Genomic DNA, 21,291 nt, shown 5'->3' on the forward strand with positions numbered 1-21,291 from the left:
TTATATATATATATTAATTTGTATATAATTATATATATATATATATTAATTTGTATCATCCAGTAACCCTGTGATGTAGGTACAATTACTATCCCCGTTTTAGAAATGATCAAACTGGAACATTTGCTCTACGTTATCCAAAGTCAAAGAAAGTAGTGATGCATCCCTCGTAAGTGGTGCAACTAAGATGCATTGAGGCAGTCTGTCGCCCACACCTGTCCCCTTAACCACTGTAATATCTCATTAAGCGTATGGATGATGAGATGATCCTTTAGAGATAACTTTGATATTTGAAGAATATCAAGCACCATTCATAGCAAACTGTTGTAAATAAGGTGAGGGATAATCCTTTGATGGCAAAAATCAAATATGACTTAATATTAGGATAGAATATTGAGAACAATTGGCTGGTAGTTTCAAATCCCAGAAATTAACTTTGAAAGCTGTTCCAGTAAAGGAGTGGCCAAAGTATTTTGAGCAAAGGCAGTGGCCTTGAAACATGTAAGCATACAGCCTACCAAGGACGAGGACCCACCCACCTGTGTTGGGCAGGTGCTGGGAAGCAAGTTCAGCTCCATGTGTGGATGAAATTTTAGTCCAGCAGGCATTCCAAGATCTCTAAGTGATATGGCAACCATCAACCACTGGCCATCCAAAAAAGCAATTGGCATTCTTGACCCAGAAAGTGGGGTATCCACTGCCAACATTGGGGTGGTCTGTGTACAAGGGAAGAAATCAAATCACTGGATGAACAATCTGAAGCCAGATCCTAATTCTTGAGTGAGGGGCTAAGCTAGATCTAAAATTAGGATTGAATAGAGACTGGGAGCAGGCTGAGCCTGCAGTTGACAGACTAGGGCATTAGGAGAAGGTCAAGTGGTCTCTGTCCTTGGGAGAGGAGAGATGTAGAGGCTGAGATCCAGACAGGCAGGCAGGCAGGTAGGCTTTTATAAACCCATTATGCTTTCTGTGTGGATTTACCATGTCAATTCCCTGATCGCCTGTAGCCTTTGGAGAAAGTGCTGTGGGGGTGAGAAGACACAGCAGAGCCTGGTTTAGAATCTCCCACTAGGGTGCCACCTTCATGATGTGTACTATAGTTGTACTATGTATCGTTTTACATCTGTCTTTAAATGATTTATTTCTTATCATCTGCCAACATGGGTATCACACATTTGGTATCAGTGAGGTACCAGCAGGAAATAGATAGGCACTCAAATGAGATAATACGCAGAGAGGCAGAGAGCTGAAAAGAGGGACCCCGCCACCCCTACCACCCATAAGCCTGAAGGGGAGGGAAGGGAGCCATCATGGGAAGCCATTTGGAGTGGGCCACCTGCAAGGGAAACTGAAGATGTCCAGCCCACATGTCCTCCTCAAAGTAGGACAGGGTCAAGGACACAGACCTCTGGTTGACATCTGGCTATTCAGCCACACTCCTTGGGTTCAGGTACGCAACTCACTCTGAAATCATTACTAGTGCTCTCTGTCAAGCCAAGCTTCACACAAGGATAAGAGAAGAAACAAAATAATATTTCACTGAAGTGAGATGTTCTGTGTGGAAGGAGGCTTTTCCTGACCTTATAAGCCTATTTAAACTAGAAATGACTTTAGGAAGGAAAAATGTGTGTTCTGTATCCATCTTAGCTGCCAGTATCATTAAATTTAATTTCCAAATGAATCAAAGGAGATTAAGCTCTAATGGACTCTATTTTTTTTTATTTCTGCCTTCTGTTACCCTTGTAAATAGATGCATTGAGTTTAGAAAGCTGATGATTTGCATGAGGTTCTTGATGTCCTTTGGTTTCTCTAGTAGACGGTCCACAGTTGATCTCACTCATAGAAGGAAAACAGAGAGAGTAGAGAGGATGGATAAGAAAACCTGGGTATTCGTATTCTGTCACCTTTTTCTTCTTTAATGAGAACCATTAATCTCCAGCCTATGCGGATGGCATGTATATGTGTGTGTGTGCACATGCGCACGCACACACACACGCACGAATGTGTATGCATGCGGCATTGAGGGCACAATCCTGTTTGGCAACGAGAACTGTTTTGCTGCTTTGGAGATTAACATGTCACCACGACCTCAGGGTCATTGGCAGCCCCTCCAATGGCTCGGTGGCAGACATCAGGTGGACTAGAAATGTGTGTGTGCAGGTGAATTCGGACAGGCTACAGTCCAAAGAAATAGGACTTTCCTTGCAACTCTGGCGGGAGACAAGGAACAACATTCCTTCAGTCCATGGAAGGTAAATGTACTTCTTAAATATACACAAAAACATAAAAACACATTTATGGAATCATATTCTTTCTAGTTTTTTCAGGGGAGCGGATGGCTAGCACAGTCTTATTCTTTTTTTTTTTTAAAGATTTTATTTATTTATTTGAGAGAGAGAGAATGAGAGATAGAGAGCACATGAGAGGGAAGAGGGTCAGAGGGAGAAGCAGACTCCCCGCCGAGCAGGGAGCCCGATGTGGGACTCGATCCCGGGACTCCAGGATCACGACCCGAGCCGAAGGCAGTCGCCCAACCAACTGAGCCACCCAGGCGCCCCGCACAGTCTTATTCTTTTCCCACTTCTGTACCCTCCACCTTCCTGTTTTGCCTACACCAGCCTCCTTCCCCCCCATACCTTCTATGTTAACAACCTGATATTCATCCTTTTGGTTTTTTTCACATTGTATTTCGTCTTCAGTCAGACCCGTTTTCTAATACTTCTGCAAGTGTTAAAAGGGACAGTCTATTGGAATTTCTTATCAATGACTACTTAAGGACAGATGAGCCAAAGTAATTTACAACCTCCCCTTCCATTAATCCCAAACCAACATGAGTCTCAGCTACCATTAGGAGATACCTGGATTCAGCTGCTTGAATTGTGAAATGTTCTATTTATAAATACGGCACCACAGCGGAGTTCCTTCCCTTTGTTAACCTCCTCCAGCTGGTTCCCTCCCTCCTGCAGCCAGGACACCGCAGCACCCCCTCTTCATGTTGTGTAGGAGCTCCTGCAGTGGAGCCTGTCCTGCCTCTGGTCTTCCCAGATCACGGGACACTTTTGTAGCGGGGGAGGGAGCCACTCCTCCTCCCTTTGCCCCAGCCTCCGGAGGCACATGGGTCCTAATCAAGGCCGTTGAGTGGCTGAAGGCACTCTTCTCCCAGGCCTTAGTCCCCAGGTTGCTTACGAGCTCATAAAATCTAGACCCTTTAAGAACAGCAATACGTGTGTGACTCACAAAGGGAATGCAGTTGTGGTGGTTGGCTTAGCTCTAGGCTCCTTTTGCAGCTTGAACGTAGTTCTCTTTTGTACTTAGCAGCAGGTATTATAATCATTAGAGCTGTCTGCCCTTGAAGGCTGGGACCACGCTTTCAAAACCTTTGCATGCCCTTTGCCTTTGCACGGTACCTGGCAAACGTCTAATAAATGCCAACTGGATCAATACATGCAAATGTAGGAAAATACTGAATCACGAGAGTTCTCTGGACACTTAGAGCATCAGAAGGTGGAGGAGGTGCATGGATGGATAAGGGCAGCAAAGATTCAAGATGGAAGGAAGAAATGAGTTCTCTAAAGCCTGAGCATGCCAGTGGCTACAAGGCCCCAAATATTGTGTGTGTGGGGGGGTGGAAATAGACATTTTTTCTTTTTAATTACTAAAAATTCATTGACTACCAACTCTGCAACCTCTGTCCTTGGCACTAGGGAATCAAAGATAGATGACAAGTCCTCTTTTCCTGAGGACTTCATATTTATAAAGAACTGTTGCTTTGTGTGACAGGTGCTATAATATAATTTATACATATATAATATATATAAATAATATATACAGTGTGTGTGTGTGTATATATATATACAGTAATAGACAAAGTATAACGGGGATGAAGTGAGGAGTTAAGCCTTGTAACTCCCCTGATTAAAACCACTCAGTAGCATACCAGTGCCCTTGAGATAAAATCCAAACTCTTTACCATGATGTACCAGGCCTGGTCTTGCCATCTCCCCACCATCATCTCCGTTTACACCATCCCTTTCTCACTCACAAACATTGCTTCTGCCCTTGAGCCGAGCAAGTGCTTTCTTGCTTCGTGGCCCTGCCCTCAGATTTTTATGTGGCCTCCCCTTTCCTTATCATTCAGGCCTCAGCTCACACATCACCTCCTCTGGCCACTGTGTGCATAACCCCCTCCCCCTGGTCTTTTGCTATGCCTTTACCATCTTATTTTCTTCATAAGAAGAAAATAAGATTTCACTATTTCACTACTGGGGGCTATCCTGTGTATTTACATAGTCACCGTCCGTTCCCCTCTCCTTCTTCTTCGCCTCCCACCCCTGCCCTCCACCTCATGCATCAGAAGGGAGCCTTCATGAATCAGAGAAGCCTGTCTTCCTCGGTCACCACTCCACCCCAGTGCCTAGAACGTTGCCTGGAGGCTGGCACATAATAGGCAGTCCTCAAGTGTGAACTTGCTCTGGGGAAGACAAGAAAGAGTCACCAAAGACAGGAAAGAGTCGCCAAATATAGGTGAAAAATAGGCTGAGAGTAGGGAAGACAGTTCGGGTCAGAACCGGGGGTGTTAGAACATGGGGCGCAGGTGAGGTGTGGCAGTGGGGCTGGCAGAGTGGTGGGGCTCTTGGGCTTGGTGTGCAGGGAGGAGGACTCAAGAACCCAGAGCTAGAGCTGGACGAGGGGGTCAGGGACCAGTTTCACCAGTTCTGTTGCTCGTGTGACCCGGGGCGATCACCTAGCCCCACCGTGCCTCCATTTCTTCAGTTTTCAAGGAGCTGATAATTCTCTCTAGGAGGAGAGTAGAAGAGTACTCTCTTCATAAGCTAGCGTGAGGATTTAACACACCATCCATAGAAGATGCCTAGCCGTGCCTGGTATACTTAGCTCAGTACAGGAGGGGAACCATTGAAGAGCTTGAGAAATCAGGTTCTGGGCTTCGGATTTGTATTTTGGGAAAGATCATCCGGCTAGCAGTGGGAAGGATGGACTGGAGGGGGCTGAGAAATGAGTCAAGGAAACAATTGTGTAGGCAGGACAGACCAAGACGAGGCAGTGGCGGTGAGCGTGACGCAGGAAGCATTAAGACGATGGACTCGGTCATAGGTTTGGGCTAGGAGGTGAGGAAAAGAGACCAGTCAGTAATGATTCCTGGATCTGAGCTGGGGCAACTGGGGGTGCTGCTGGCGCCCTTCACCCATACAGGGGATATGGGAGGGGGCCAGGTTTGGGAGGGAGGGCGAGGAGGCATGGCTGTTCCACTGTGGCAGATTGAGTTTGAGTGCTGTGTGAACCCCGAACTCTGGGTGGAGCGACCCAGCAAGAAAACCCCCACATCTTCCTGGATCAGAAGATGATGCTAAGACGCTTAGCACTGTACATACTGGTACTTAATGTCAGCGCTTAGTATTTCATGTTTATAATCTTTGCTTTTTAAGCAAATACTGTGAGAAACGTATTTTTGTCCACATTTAAGGTTTTCCCTTTAGATTTCTATAAGTAGAACTACTGAGGTAAAGGTATGTTACCTTTTAAAGATTTTAATTCCTTTGCCAAATCGCTTTTCAAACAAGTTGTACATCTATATATTTTTTCCACAATAACCCGCGATTTCCACAATAACCTAGCTTTGCTATTTTTTTTTAATAAAAACCACTCCCAAAGTTGCCAGGGTATGGGGAACATTTGTCTCATGGGCCACCAATGGACCTGATCCGCACCATCAGCTCCATCCTCAGAAGCTGCTAGTTGCCTTTGTCTTAGGGAAATCCCTCAAATCAACATGTTATTAATTAGCATGTTGCCAATACCACAACCCAAACTATATTCTTAAAACCCTGACAGTGAGTTATATATAAATACTCCATGAATAAATACTCCCCTGAGGCTTAGGGGTGGGGGCATAAGGAGAATGCACTTAGTGAACAGAAATCTCCATAGTACCAAACAACATTTTTTAACAGTATTTTCCCCCCAAAGAATGGGCGTCTTATAACTTTCTTTACCATGATTTAGTGTTCGGACATGCAGAGAAATCCCATTTCCTTTGAATCAGTAAGTGCTCTATGAGAGGGCACTGTTTGCTGGTCAAACAGCGATTTTAACCCAGAATAAACTAAAACTTTTTTGAGAGAGAGAGAGAGTGTGTGCCCATGTGCACGGGACTTGGGGGCGGGGGTGAGCGGAGAGAGAATCTTAAGTGTGGAGCTTGACCTGGGACTCGATCTCACAACCCTGAGATCATGACCTGAACCGAAATCAGGAGTCGGATGTTTGACTGGACCACCCAGGTGCCCCTAAACTAAAACTTCTTTTTAATACATGTATCAGTAGATTTTCATCAATAAAATCTATTTGCACTGTAGACAGGGTTTTGGTCAATTCTGCACATGGTTATCATGAATTTTTGGCCATTCACGTGCTTTGGATGTTTATTATTGTCTTGCTAACACTGTTCAGTATCCCTCTCTGTGAATACTTGATTTTTGCCCATCAGACTGAGATGTGTACGTTTAATTTGTTGTCTTTTCCAGAGAGGCCTCATAAAGGAAATGTGGGTAGACTCTGTTTGTCCATGTGCTGTATCGAACTGAATATCTGTTTTGTATTTTCCGTGATCCACTGGAAGCCACTTAGTCCGGGGGACCTCAGCACCAATACGTGCCTCTTCTGTTGAAAGCATTAACCATCCATCAAAGTCTGAATGGAGCCTCATACTTGCTTTTGGAAAACTTTCTTATGCCTCCTCTGAGTCACTGTTCTCAAGGGTTAATGAGGGGAGGCCACAATTTTTCAAAGGAGACTGGATCTCACTTGTATGAAGTGGGACTCTTGCCAAGGAGGAACGCAATTAGGGATTGTTCATCTCAAGTTAAACCATAATTGGTTTCTTCCAGTGTGTGCCAGCCAGCAGTGGGGGAATGGCGGGTGGGTCCACCAAAGAATGGTGGAAAGATGGTATTTCTGCTTGAGGGTGAACTTGGAAGCTCCAAAATGCCCCCCTTTACTACTGGGATTGTCCTAGTGCTTGAAGGAAATTGCTGTGGTTGTGGAGAGCTGAGTAGAATATAGCCCACTGTCATATTAGTCAATCAAATGCCCCTGATCCTCTTGGAGCTTTCTGCTAGTACATCAACGAGTTCACTTCCCATCCATTTTGTCCAGTCGTAACGTGGGTTCTCCAAAAGAACACTATGAGAAAAGCCTACACTTATAGTTGAACGCATTTCCCACAGGTGTCTTGAAATCATAGGAATCCCGCCCATTTTTGTTCTGTACATCCTTTGTATCTATTTCCATACACGGGACGCATCATGCTGTAAAGCTATTTTGTGATAATGAGAGAGGTTGAAACCAAATCCATCTCTAGCTACAGGTTTCTCTGGAAATGGATAAACAGACATATCCGTATTTTTAGGAAAGTAGCCATGATTTCCATATATCTTGTACCAGCTATAATGGTAATTCATAGAATCAGAGAATTTTAGGTCCAGGGTGTATGGGGAAGTACACTAGTGAGTGTTTCTTTAAGTGGATTTGTCAGAACACTGGCCTCTAGGAAAGAGTTTCCTCCTCACACAAGTTTAGGAAACCCCACATCATGTGTCTTCCCTCTTGAATAGTCACAATGAAAAGTCAACTCTAAATCAGCGTTTCCCAAACTTACTTGATCACGGAGTCTTTTTCCCTGTGTAACAGCCCTTAGTCAGTGAGTCTGATCTCATCGTGGAGGTCCAGAAAATTAAGCCACTTAATTTTAATGTCCAAGGTAACAGAGCCAGTCATAACAGGACAAGAAGCCTCTGATGGTGGATAGCCTGCCTCCGAAAGGCTGCGTGTTTATATTGACAGCAAGAGCTCAAAACATTTCGAGATTATTTTTTCCCTTGAAATTTATTTAAAGAACCGTTTCTAAAGTATCTAGGATCCTAGTTTAATTTGGAGATATTTATCCCTTAGCAGATGGAAAATGTGTCAATTGGCCCATTCAATTTAGTAGTACTCTTTATTCATGTGCATCAGAAATGGAACCTGAATAGTAAGCATGGTGGAGAGAGAACAAAACGCTCATGAGGCTCTCAGTCTGAGGGGTGGGGAAGGGAGAAAGCCAGTAAGCAATTAGACAAGTAGCTATGTAATTACAAATTACGATACATGCAAGGAAGAAAATGCACTATGTGCTGTCAGACGGCGTTGAAATTTGCAACCATTTTTTAATTGACCCGGAGTCAAAAGGGATCAATAGCAGCTGTTTTTACGGTTTCTCTGGGTCTGAAGCACGTTAACAGCCCCTCCCCTTCTTGTCTTCCCAGACGCGCGGAGCAAAATGAGAGCGCAGTGAGCCGGCCCAGCCTCGCTCCCAGCCCGCCCGACGCCCACCATGAACCACTTGGAGGGCTCCGCGGAGGTGGAGGTGACCGATGAGGCGGCAGGCGGGGAGGTGAATGAGTCGGTGGAGGCCGACCTGGAGCACCCCGAGGTGGACGAGGAGCAGCGGCAGCGGCGGCCGCCGCAGCAGCGCTATGCGGGCCGCCCCGGGCGCGGGCGCGCCGTCGACGACCTCCGCGCCCCGCCGGGGCCTCAGGAGGAGGAGGAGCGAGGGGAGTGCCTGGCGCGCTCGGCCAGCACGGAGAGCGGCTTCCACAACCACACGGACACGGCCGAGGGCGACGTGATCGCCGCGGCCCGCGACGGCTACGACGCGGAGCGCGCGCAGGACCCCGAAGACGAGAGCGCCTACGCCGTGCAGTACCGGCCCGAGGCCGAGGAGTACACGGAGCAGGCGGAGGCCGAGCACGCCGAGGCCACGCACCGCCGCGCGCTGCCCAACCACCTGCACTTCCACTCGCTGGAGCACGAGGAGGCGATGAACGCCGCCTACTCGGGCTACGTGTACACGCACCGGCTGTTCCACCGCGGCGAGGACGAGCCCTACGCCGAGCCCTACGCCGACTACGGGGGCCTCCAGGAGCACGTGTACGAGGAGATCGGGGACGCGCCCGAGCTGGAGGCGCGCGACGGGCTGCGGCTGTACGAGCAGGAGCGCGACGAGGCCGCCGCGTACCGCCAGGAGGCCCTGGGCGCGCGACTGCACCACTATGACGAGCGCTCGGACGGCGAGTCCGACAGCCCCGAGAAGGAGGCCGAGTTCGCGCCCTACCCGCGCATGGACAGCTACGAGCAGGAGGAGGACATCGACCAGATCGTGGCCGAGGTCAAGCAGAGCATGAGCTCGCAGAGCCTTGACAAGGCGGCCGAGGACATGCCCGAGGCCGAGCAGGACCTGGAGCGCGCCCCCACCCCGGGCGGGGGCCGCCCCGACAGCCCCGGGCAGCAGGCGCCGGCGGCGGGGCAGCAGCGGCCGGCGGGCACGGCGGGAGGCGAGGCGGGCCAGCGGTACAGCAAGGAGAAAAGGGACGCCATCTCGCTGGCCATCAAGGACATCAAAGAGGCCATCGAGGAGGTGAAAACCAGGACCATCCGTTCGCCTTACACGCCCGACGAGCCCAAAGAGCCCATCTGGGTCATGCGCCAGGACATTAGCCCCACGAGGGATTGTGACGACCAGAGGCCGGTGGATGGAGATGTGAGTATGCGCAGGTTCGGGCTTCAGCGCCGCGCGGGGCCTTGCTTGCCACTGGTGAAATGACTTCACGACATTAGTGGTCTGTGGGGACGCTAAAAACGTGTCCACCGTGAGCCTCGGAGGCTGCTTGCGCTTACGAGCCCCTGAGCGAAACACGGGTGGGATGGAGTTCAGGTGTGGAACGCGTTTTTCAGACCCTTGGAGGGAATGGCTGTAAAACGCTCGTTTTTCAAACTGTGCCTGGAGCGGTTTCTCACTTAGAAGGCAGGGGTGGGGCCTGAGAATTTGTAGTTGTAATGTCAAAGAAAAACCAAGTCCGGATGGTGCAAGGAGAGACTTCATCGGAAAGACTTTTTTTGCAAAGGGGAGAAAGGTACTCTTGTAACAGGGTATGGGGCCTATTGCAATAGGAGAACCTCTGATTATAGGGTCTGCAAGGGTCTCTGGGGCTGGGCAAAAAGAGGGTCTCCTTTCTAGGGAGGAGTGAACAGGACTAGCAAGAAGGGGTTGTGGGGAAGTGGGATGAAAGCCCGGCTTGAATGTCTTGCAGAAGAGCGTATGTTTTAACCTGAGGCCAGCCTGTTCTCCAGAGGCCGGTTGAGGAGGGGGTGTGGGGTGTAGGCTGGCTAAAAGTTCAAGGACCTGGAGGAAGGGGAAAAGTTCAGGCGAAGATTGGTTAGCAGACATTTTGTTCTGACTTATGGGCAGTTCAGCTAATCACCGTCAGGCAAAGGTGAATTTGGAGGGTCTGTGTCTGCCTTGTCATAGGTAAAAAAAAAAAAAAAAGAGGGGGGGGACACCTGTGAGTCTTCCGTAAGTTATATAGGTAGGGGTTGGTCTTTGCAGGGAGCCATTGCCAGAGCACAAAAGGGTAGGGGAGGTTTCCTTAACTTTCGTTGTGTTCTGGAATCACAGGGCTCAGGTGAAGTTCAACCCTGTCAGCTAACAGGTTCACAGGTGGTGCTGATGCTGCTGGGTGCAGGACCACAATTTGGGCACCACTGCCTTAAAGCAGCCCCTTAATGGATTGGAGCCACGCTTGTGGCATCCTTGGAGGATATCAGGGAAATTCTTCTGAGCTTTTTCCTGCCAGGGGTCCTGCGGTTTTTCACCCACCCTGGGTCTCACTGTGGCTTTTAGTAAGTGCTCAGTTTTCACTTCTGGTGGACCCGGGACACCCTTCTCTCCAAAAGACCTGCTTGGGGTTTAAAACTTCATTGTGCTTCCTCGGGAAGAGGTACAGAAAGCTATCGCTGCCTCTGCCAACATTTTATTTTCCATTTTTGGAATACCTAAAGAAATTTGATAACATGGCAAGCTTGGGTGTCACAGTCCATTCAAAATAAATCAAGAAGACTCACCTTTGCCCCCACCACCTGGCGCTCAAGATTCTTTTGCGCTCTCACTTTTCCATTCTCTTGAATAATTTCATTTAAAATGGGAGCTTGGATTAAAAGAAGGGCTAGGAGTTTCGATTTCATTTCATTTCATTCTGCCTTCTGTGATTGCACCAGATTATTTCTCAGTATATCTTTTGGAGTGAGAAACCATTACTGGAATCTCTTTGTTCATCCTGCTTATCTGTGAAGGGCTGTGCCCGTCAGAGGTATCATTCACCTCCGCTTTAAGTAACAGTCAACATTTGCCAGTAGCTAATTAACTCGCCGGCTCCCTTAAGGAGAGGTGGGAAACCAGGGAGGAAAGGATCTGCGTCCTCCCCAGCAAGGGGGCAGCATTGGGTCAGTTAGTTAGTTCATGGACGCTCCGTGTCTCTCCTCTGTTGTCCCGGCTTCGCATAGAACAGGTCAAGACAGGTGCCCTCACGTGTAGACGTCTTCCTGACCTCCAGCTGCCTCCAGGTTCCTCCTGGCAAGGAGGGAAATATTGCGGCATTTTGCACATGTGGTGGGAAAATGGAGCAGGTTTTCAAAAGTAAGGAGCGGGCAAGAGGCCAAGTTCCACCTCCTTTTAGAACCTTGGAAATCCATCAGAGAAAAAGATGCAGGAGCATTAGGTCCAGGTGCTGGTTCCTCCTTCAGCTTTCTTCCACGCCCCGGCTCCTTGACATAACCGACTTCACCCCGCTGTGGCTGCAGCCTCACGATGAGCCCACAGCACAGCCTATCTTAGGACTGGGGCTTGCTTTGATTCATTTGAACTAGGAGACCAACTTAAACCTCCTGCACGATGTTTCACTCAAAAGGTGGAATTGATGATAGGATATCAGGTGATGCTTTAGAAATTCATACTGGCAGAAATTCAGCTTGTTGCCGAGAGATTGGTGAGTAGGGCTTACTAGGTTATGAGTTACTACAAAGCAAAACCCAGAATCTGTGCTTTAAAATATTCCATCCGTCATTTGGAAGCTGTTTGAATTTGTGAGTTGTATTTCATCTGTCCTTCCGTGTTCATAGTAAAGACCTTCATTTCCTATGTCTTTGATGGTATTATGAGGGAAAAATAGAAGTTTTTACATTCTGTTGATTTCCACCTCAGCATCAAAAAATATTTACTTGAATGCTCTTTCTGTGTATGCTATTGTAGAAAATGAAAAAGCACTGCTAAACTGTGGTCTGAGGTCAGTCTGGAAGGTTCTTGTTAAAAATACAAATTACTGCCTTTTCCAAATTAGAATGTCTAAGGGATATGTTTTTGTTTTATTTTGTAAATTCTCCCTGTGATTCTTCGGCATATAAAAGATTAAGAACCACTGATTCACAGGGGGAAAAAAATGTATCATCAGGGCAGTTTCCCCCTGTACAATCTGTGGATTTGAGACTAAAGTACATGTTTTATTAGCCCAGGTCTGGTTTTAGCAAAGGGGACTGTCTTTTCTTGGTCATGGTCAGCAGACCTAAAGAAGTAGCCTTGGAATGCATTTTCAAATGGCATGATCAGGGACACCTGGGTGGCTCAGTGGGTTAAGCATCCAGCTCTTGATTTCAGCTCAGGCGCTGATCTCAGGGTCATGATCTCAGAGTCGTGAGATCGAGCCCTGCATCAGGCTCCATGCTCAGCGCTCGGAGTCTGCTTAAGATCCTCTCCCTCTGCCCCTCTTCACCCCCCTCAAGGTTTCTCTCTCTCTCAAAAAAAAAAAATAAATAAACAACAACAAAAAATGGCATGATCAGAAGCCAAAGTGAGCACTTAGAGGGAAATAAAAAAACACATGCATTACCACTTGCCGGCGATAACTGCTGATTGCTAAATCTGCTTTTAATGCCCCTTTTCATTCGCTCAGAACGCCAGTGTCTTGCTCTTCACTGGGAGCCAAGCTGGCATTTGTTAATGGGTGAGTGTGAAGATTGGACTGCTTGTTAGCCAGAACTTGAGCATAGACTAGAGGCTCAGCACTGATCAAAAGTGATTGGTTTTTGGAAACTAACAACCTGTGAGTGCTTTGCTTCTGCTAAAGATTTCTCTATTCCAAATATATCTGAAAACTACCTCCCAACCCCCTTCTGGGAAAATATCGTTCAGGAATGACTAGTTCCGAAAAGTTTCACAGCCTACCAGCCTCTCTTTAGGCAACACAGTCATTCTGAGAGGAGAAGAGAGGCATGGTGGAATCAGACAGAGGTAGGAGCAAGAACACAGTGGCAGTTGGAAGGTTTTGGTTATTTTGAGCGGGGTGTTGAGCCGCTCAAGATGCTGTTTATCTCTGCTCTCTCTCAAAGCTACACTGAAATGACAATACGATAATAAAAACGTGTAAAGCCGCAAGCACTGAGAGCCAGCAGTCGAGGAGAACAACGGTTTTGGAACACCAGCGTGGTGAGCGGCTGCCGTAGACAGGGATGCTTCCAGGACGTTCCAGCTGTCCCTTTCTTCAAGCATGGGGAGGACGGCACTGCCCTTCCCCAGCGCCTGGAAGCGAGGCATGGCCCCTGAAACGGGAGCAGTGATGTATGGTGCTGCTTCCGGGCAGGAGCAGTGATGTATGGTGCTGCTTCCGGGCAGGAGCAGTGATGTATGGTGCTGCTTCCGGGCAGGAGCAGTGATGTGGGGTGCTGCTTCCGGGCAGGAGCAGTGATGTAGGGTGCTGCTTCCGGGCAGGAGCAGTGATGTAGGGTGCTGCTTCCGGGCAGGAGCAGTGATGTATGGTGCTGCTTCCGGGCAGGAGCAGTGATGTAGGGTGCTGCTTCCGGGCAGGAGCAGTGATGTAGGGTGCTGCTTCCGGGCAGGAGCAGCTCAGAGCAGCCTTCTCCCCCCGAAGCCTCATGTTAAGATGGCAGGGTCACAGGACAGCAGAGCCTCTGCCCGCGTAGGTCCCAAGGGACCGTGATGAGCGGGGCTCCCTGATGACCCTGGGGACATGTAGCATGAGAGAGGGATCCACTTCTGTCGTTTTCAGCCTTGGGGATTTTGGAGTGGTCGTTACCACAGCCTGGCCTGATCGATTCTGACTAATAACACTGAGGAGCTTTCTGTTGACTCTGCCGTTTGTCTGCGAGGAGGTGTGCTGTGGGTCTCCAAGAAAGGCTCAGGCATTTGAGGCACCACGTACCTCAGACGGCAGGAGTCTGGCTACAAAAAAAAAAAAAAAAAAAAAGATTGTTTGAAAGTCTGTCACCAGAGACATTGGATCCCTTCGCCAGCCCGGGCCCTGGGTTACCGCTCCCCCTCAGCCCCACAGAAGGTGGCAGGTTGACTGTAAGGAAGCGGTGACCCAGAGAAATGCTGGAACTGGGGACACTGGCCACAGCTGAAAATGGCAATGAGGCGCCTTATGGAACCGGGGCCTGCTCAGCAGTGAGGCCGTGAGAAGGCTGTAGAATTCTTAGCTGTCGGGCTTCGAACACAACCTCCCGGGCCCCGTACAGGAGGTTGGAGGATTCCTCTCTGAGGAAACAGGCCCGAGAGCAGATATGTACAGATGCCCACGTTTGGGGGCTTCCAAACCCAACACCTGGGGCCCCACTTGATCACTCCGCAGTGAAGATTACTGCCTGTCGTGAAGCTTCCAGTGGGCTTTTTGGGGGCCCACTGTTAAATATGAGTGGACACCCAAGGACCAGCCAACATCTGAAGAACGTCTATAACATGAATGGCAAAGACACAAAACAAATGGGAAGAGGAACTTGAAGAAATAAAGGCCGTGCTCAGAGCAGGGGAAGACTGTAAAACGCTTCCTAGTCCTCAGAAAGGGGTAGGTAGCGGAGCAAACAAACTAGACTAGGCTGCCATCTTAGAAAAAGAAATTTTTTTTTTAACTAGAATATGTGACAGCACAAATTTAAAATGTTTTAAATCTTTCAGTGAGAAGGAAACAAGTTGAGGGAAACTTTAAGTAGAACAATGAAGGCAAAAGGATGAAAAGGAAATAGGAACACAGATAAAATGGAGAAATTACGAAAAATTGTTTCCTAGAACCAAAAGACATGAGATTTACCGGGTGCAAAGATTTCCCCAGGGTGCCTAGAACAATGAAGTAAAAAAAAAAAAAAAGGCCCGCAGAAATTTCAGAACAGACGGGAGGAAGAGAGGATCCTGCAGGCTTGCCAAGAGCAGGAAGCAGGTTACAAATGATCAGGAATCCCAGTGGTGTTGGTCTTCTCAAAAGCCACACTGGACACTGGGGGGGTCTGGTTTCCAGTTGAGTGTGAAGGTGGAATAAAGATGTTTTCAGATACACAGGGTCCCAGAAAACTTACCTCCTGTGCACCTTTTCTCCGGGGACTGCTAGAGGATTGCTCCCCCAAAATGGGAGCATAAATTGAGAAAGAAGATGAGAGCTCTGGGAATTGGGGGATCCCCCACGGGAAGGAGACAGAGGGACTCCGAGGGTGGTGGGGAAGGAGATCCCAGGTGACAGCTGTGTGGAGGGACAAGGCATCGGCCAGTCCAGTGTGGACCAGGAGTCCTTAGAAAAATTGTCGGCTCCCCCCATCTGGAAGGGTGGAAGTGAGAGATTTCCTCATATATTTGTACGGAGAGGAATCTTCGAGTGTTTTAGCACAGTTTGGCATAAATTATTGATCAGTACACAGAAAACTAAGCAAATAGAAAAACAGGGCAGTTATTTGCCTCACTAAAACAATTGTTCCGCAGGCAGGAAATGCAATCTCATAACACATGTGTTTCAGCAGGAAGGAGCCTATGCACAGTCTTCAGAATACAAACTGAATATTGATTAACCAAAAATAATATTGGAAGTATACAACTAATTTTTTTTAAAGATTTTATTTATTTATTCATGAGAGACACAGAGAGAGAGAGAGCGAGAGAGAGGCAGAGGGAGAAGCAGGCTCCCAAGGAGCAGGGAGCCCGATGCGGGACTCGATCCCAGGACTCTGGGATCATGACCTGAGCCGAAGGCAGACGCTTAACCATCTGAGCCACGCAGGCGCCCAATAATATTGGAAGTATAAAGGAAGGTATAGTGTAAAAGAGGTAAATCCTAGTCTTTTTTTTAGGATTTTTAAAATTTAGAGAGAAAAAGCATGTGAGGGGGAGGGACAGAGGGAGAGAGAATCTAAGCCACCTCCAGGCTGAGCGTGGAGCCCCAGACAGGGCTTGATCTCACGACCCTGAGATCACGACCTGAGCTGGAACCAAGAGTCAGACACTTAACCACATGTGCCACCCAGGTGCCCCTAAATCCTAGTCTTTTACAGATGCCAAGAAATAATGGCTAAAATTGAAAAGCCAAGATGAGGCAGCGTGAACACACAGTTTATGAATGTGGAAGTAAATACCAGAAGGAATGCTAAAAGTCTTGGCAATGAGACCATGGAGGGAGGAGGAAGAGGGAAACGGACTTCAGTTTTTGCCAAAAGCTTGACTTTTCAAACTGTATTCATGTTTCTTTGCCTTAAATTAAAAATATAAAAGATTGGAGGGCGTCTAGGTGGCTCAGTCGGTTAAGCGTCTGCCTTCAGCTCAGGTCATGATCCCAGGGTCCTGGGATCAAGCCCCACGTCGGACTCCCTGCTGCACGGGAAGCCTGCTTCTCCCTCTCCCGTTCCCTCTGCCTGCCACCACCCCTCGCCCCCGCTTGTGCTCTCTCTCTCTGGGTCAAATAAATAAATCTTTAAAAAAAAATAAAAATATAAAAGATTGGAATCACTCAGAGATCATTCACTCATTCTTAGTGAAGAAGGAAAAAGCAGGTCCAGGCGGAGGCAGTTTAACTTAAGGTTGAAGAACCCAAATTGGTACGTGGATTTGCACCTGGACAATGAAAACCCTGGAGTTCAGGAGCTGCGGGCTTGACAGTTGGCTTAGGGCCTGGTGGAAACCACTGAACGTACGTGGGAAGGAGAGAGGCAGGAATACTAACACCCCCAGTGCGAAGGATGCTTGCTGAGGTCACATGTGGAGGGGCTGACTCCTCCTCGGGTTTGTATTCTTAGCGAGGTTAATGGGTTTTTGTTTTTTTTCTTTAAAGATTTTATTTATTTATTTGAGGGGGGAGGGGCAGAAGGTGAGGGAGAATTCCAAGCGGACTCCACACACTGAGGGCAAAGCCCAACTCGGGGCTTGATCTCAGAGCCCTGAGATCATGACCTGAGCTGAAATCAAGAGTTGGATGCTTAACTGATTAAGCCGCCCAGGCGCCCCTAGGTTAATGGTTTTTATCTTAAAAATGAAATGTGTTCAAGATGCATTCCTTTACCAGAGTACGTTCTGTGGTCCATCCTGCAACATAGGATCACCAGCAAATTGTCCTTTTCCTGCCGATGGGGAGTAATGCTCTAAGTACTAGTACTTAGTAGTCAGTAACAAAAAAAGGGAGTCATTTTTCCATGAATGGTGAGGGTCCTGATCTGACTGGGGTAATTTTTTGGAAAGATGTAATGATCTTACTGTTACAACTTCACGTTGACCTTGAAATCCCTTTTGGAGAGCAAATCATTTCAGTCATGAAAAAAACAAAAGGAGGTAGAAGAATGTGTGCTTTCACTCTCTCCCCCTGGATTTGAAGTATTGTCTCTGATTATTTAACTCACCTTTAGAGTTGGTCCAGGGAGGCCTTGTTTACAGGGCTGGGCAAGTGCCTCCCCACTGACCTCAGACCACGGCTGTGTTGGAATCACCAGAGCAAACTTGCCTGATGATCCACATGGCAGAAGGCAAGGTCTCCGGTTGGACTTTGTGCTCTGTGGAATGAAAGTAAGTGATGGGAAGATTGATTTTTTTTTTTTTAACCCCCAGGCTCCAATCTTTTTCTCTTCACCTGACTCCACTCGTAGGAGGAATCTTTCTCAACTTCTGAAAACGGATTGTCTTACTTGTCAGTGCATATGTGAAGCTGTGGTGAGAAATAGGGAAAAGCACCCAGGAAGGTAAAGAATGACTTCGCCAGAGAGAAATTGGTTATCACTTTCCAGATAGAAATGCAGCGCACGGGGCCGTGGTTGGTGTGTCTGACGTGATCCCTTAATAAATTGGGGCTCAGGAAACTTCCCAGGAGTCCTTAGAAAAATGGTTGGCTCCCCCCAACTGAGCGCTGTCGATATTTTCTGATAAGTGGATCAGGGCTGTATAGAGGAGGACGACGGGAAGGTGCAGGGAGAAAAACAGATACCTCATGGATAATTGAATTCTCTTGTAACCTAATTAAACCCTGGGTCCGTGTAGTCCTGGGGAATTACGAAATATGATTTATCTATAGACGTGATCACCTTCGAAATGAGACCTACTCCCATTACAAGGGTAACTGGCTACATGTTCTTAATACAGAATGGAGTCTCTCAACCCACGTTCTTTGGAACACAATTTTCACTGGCCACTTTCTTGAGAATAGCCGTCAAGAGGATGTCGGGATAACGCACTCAGCTGCCTGCTGGGTGTGCCTAGTTGACACCTTGAGTTGATCAGGCCCTGCCAGTGGGACACCAAAAGCCAAACAAGGCTGCTAATGGATCAAAGGAGATTTGGAGCTGGGCTGGACATTTGGGCCTCAGTTTCCCAGACAGAATAGGTGAATGTATCTGGGTTATGTGACCCAGGAGCCTCAGCCTGCCTTTCACAGTTGTTGACAAACATCACAGAGCTTTAGGGGGCAAATCAGCCTGGACATGGAATTCCCTTTGTCTTGGGCAAAGACAAAGAGATTCCCTCCAGGAAGTAATTTCTTGGTGTAAATTCCAGGCCTGGCTGGACAGACCCCTCTGGACTGAGACCAGAGGGCTCCTTTGGCACATAAGGATTCCCCACCCCCACCCCCACCCCCCACCATCGCCTGGGCTCACCTTACTCGTTGGCCTTGCATTTACAAATTCCAGATCTACTTTTCTTTACCCAAACTTGTGTGAAGAATCACAAGGTGGTGCCTTCATTGCCATCGTAGGTCAGAACTCACTAAGCATTTAGGATTGGCCGTTGGCGGATGGGGAGTTGGAGGGGCTTGGCTGTAGCAGCCTTCCTTCACCTTCTCCGGGCTGGCCTTCCCCTTTGCTTTCCCTGCAGGGCTCAGCCCTACAGGAGCCCTCTCGCGCTGCCCTCTGCCCAGCATCCCTGGCGACCTGAGGTCTCTGCCTTACCCGCCCCCAGCGCTGTGCCGTGCCGTCCGCCTTGTTTTCCAGGGCTGACTGACTGCTGATTAAGGATAATGGCCACATGCACCACCCGCTCCAGATCACGTTTGCCTTTACCGGCGTCCTCCATTCCAGAGACGAGCAGAGCAAGTATTTTGAGGCAGGAAGACATTTGAGCACTAACACTTCTTAGTCAGAAACCAGCCACTCTCCTGCCAAGAAGGAAATAATGCCCAAATCCTGGGAAGTGAGGGCCCGATGTTAACACCTGCCCTGATCATGTGCACTTTTGTGCCCGCTTTTTTTTTCTCTTTTTCTTTAATTCTGAGAAAGATGATGTAATGAGGGGGGAGAGGCGTCCGGGCTTTGCCGCCTCCCTGTCCCCTCTCCCTCTCCCCACTGCCTTGAAATCAGCATCAGCCTTCATGGATTTTTCTTTTTTTTTTTTTTTGACTGTTGCTAAGAAACTGTTGACCAAGGTCAAGTGCACATGCTAATTCATTAAGACTTGTTAGCAACATCTTATCCTGTTGACCTTGTGGTTGGATTGTCAAGCTTAACAAGGGAAAGCGAAAGCTTAACTGGTCTGCTGCGGGGGGAGTCTCTTTTCGTGAAGGGTTCCTCGTAAGGTGTATTTTTAACTGAGGGGTTTCCTCCTGCCGATCCTCACCTCCTCGGGGAGCTCTGGCCAGCCGTAGTTTTTTCAGGATCTGGATAGCAAGGGATGGAGTAGAAATAGGATCTGAAGTCAAGTAGACAGACTTTAGGATAAATATACGTTCTGTGGGGGCCTGATTTCCCCCACGTGGATCAATCCCTGGCTGGAAGCAGTGTATTCTTGGTATGTGGGGCAGGGAGTAGTGATGGGGAGGGATGGGGGGAAACATTGTCCTGGCAGAGTTAGCTCTATTCTGTCCCCGTTTGTGGCCTGGAAAGGACTAGACTTGAAGCCTCCATATCTCAGTATCCTCCTGGCCTGCTGTGGAAGGGTATGCATCCCAGTGTTGGCTGTGAAAACCAACTTTGTTCCTTTATATGTTCAGAAAAAGGGGGCTGGCAGACCCTCCAGGTCAACATCCCAGAAACTTACCCAGAATTATAACCTTAGAACAAAGGATCTGCTCCCAGGAGAGCAAAAATGGGCCCCAGCATGTTTCCCCGAGCAGACCTCAGAGACCGAGAGGAAACTTTCCTCTCGGTGGGTGATGTCAAAGGAATAAATGTGTTCCCAGCCATCTGCTGTGCAAAGTGCCATAAAATGATTGGGTTGAGTTGTTATAGTTGTTCCCCTGCTAACCCATTTGGGTTTAATTAAACACCAGCTACATCAGGACATCGTCTGTGAACAAGAAATAGGGTCTGGCCGCAAAACTACGCAATTCTTCATTTTGTTAGTGAACCAGAATGAGCTGCGGCCGCTGGGGAGAGACCTGTTCCCAAGGTCATTTGCTTGTTGGCAGGCTTCAGCTTGTTAAGGGCTGTGGGACTGAGGGCCCCAGTTCCCAGCTGACTGCTAGCCAGAGGCATCTTGGTTGTCTGCCCCATGGGCACTCTCGTGCAGGGCCGCTTGCTTGACAACCAAGCAAGATAAGAAGGGCGCTGAGGCTGATAGCAAGGCAGATGTCACAGTCGTCACAGAAAGACAGCCCATCGCCTCTGCTGCATTTTATTGCTTAGACTAAGTCCCTAACCCATGCTGCCTACCTAGGGAGGGGATGACACAGGGTCTGAACACTAGGAGATAGGGCTCACGAGTCCCTCTGAGAAGTCTGCCTACCACATTGTGTGTCTGTCCTGGGTCAGCAAAGAGCTAGTGAGCTTCGAGCCTGAGGACCCAGCAGTTGCTGGCTTGTCTGCCCCCAGCTGACCTTGTCAGCCATTCCCATCTCCTCGGCCCTATTGTTTTGTTGTCTGGCTGAGAATAGGCAGATCGACTGATCCTGAAGTGACCGACAGCATGAAGCCAAAGTGGTGTGAAGGGGCCTGGTTGTGTGGGCCAGCACACAGGCGAGGCAGGCAGCCACGTCAGAGGAAGCTGAGACTCAGGAGGGCCTGTGGAAATGGGGCACGGGACGGATTGTCCTGAAGGAGCAAGCATGCCCACAGGGATTCCTCACAAGCAGGGGATTGTAACTTTATTCTCAAGGGTCTGCCAGGGTCAAAAGAATTTGCTATAAAGTCTCCTTCATAAGTTAAGGCAGAGCTTTCAACCAGGGT

The 21,291-nt window shown here is 48.4% G+C and overlaps 1 protein-coding gene across 5 annotated transcripts in view; it reads left to right on the forward strand.

The window, feature by feature from the left end:
• The window catches only part of APBA1 (amyloid beta precursor protein binding family A member 1), a 206,712-nt gene that overhangs the window by 117,597 nt on the left and 67,824 nt on the right, over positions 1 to 21,291 (forward strand). For all 5 annotated transcript variants that reach the window (XM_025891601.2, XM_073878097.1, XM_073878100.1 and 2 more), the window contains exon 2: positions 8,319 to 9,592. In XM_025891601.2, coding sequence (XP_025747386.1) covers positions 8,387 to 9,592 — 1,206 coding nt within the window. In that variant the 5' untranslated portion in view covers positions 8,319 to 8,386. The remainder of the gene's footprint in view (positions 1 to 8,318; positions 9,593 to 21,291) is intronic.

This window comes from Callorhinus ursinus, unplaced genomic scaffold (assembly GCF_003265705.2).
Source record: "Callorhinus ursinus isolate GAN/ISIS: 27379988/994484 unplaced genomic scaffold, GSC_fseal_2.0 scaffold28, whole genome shotgun sequence".
Classification (NCBI taxonomy): Eukaryota; Metazoa; Chordata; class Mammalia; order Carnivora; family Otariidae; genus Callorhinus; species Callorhinus ursinus.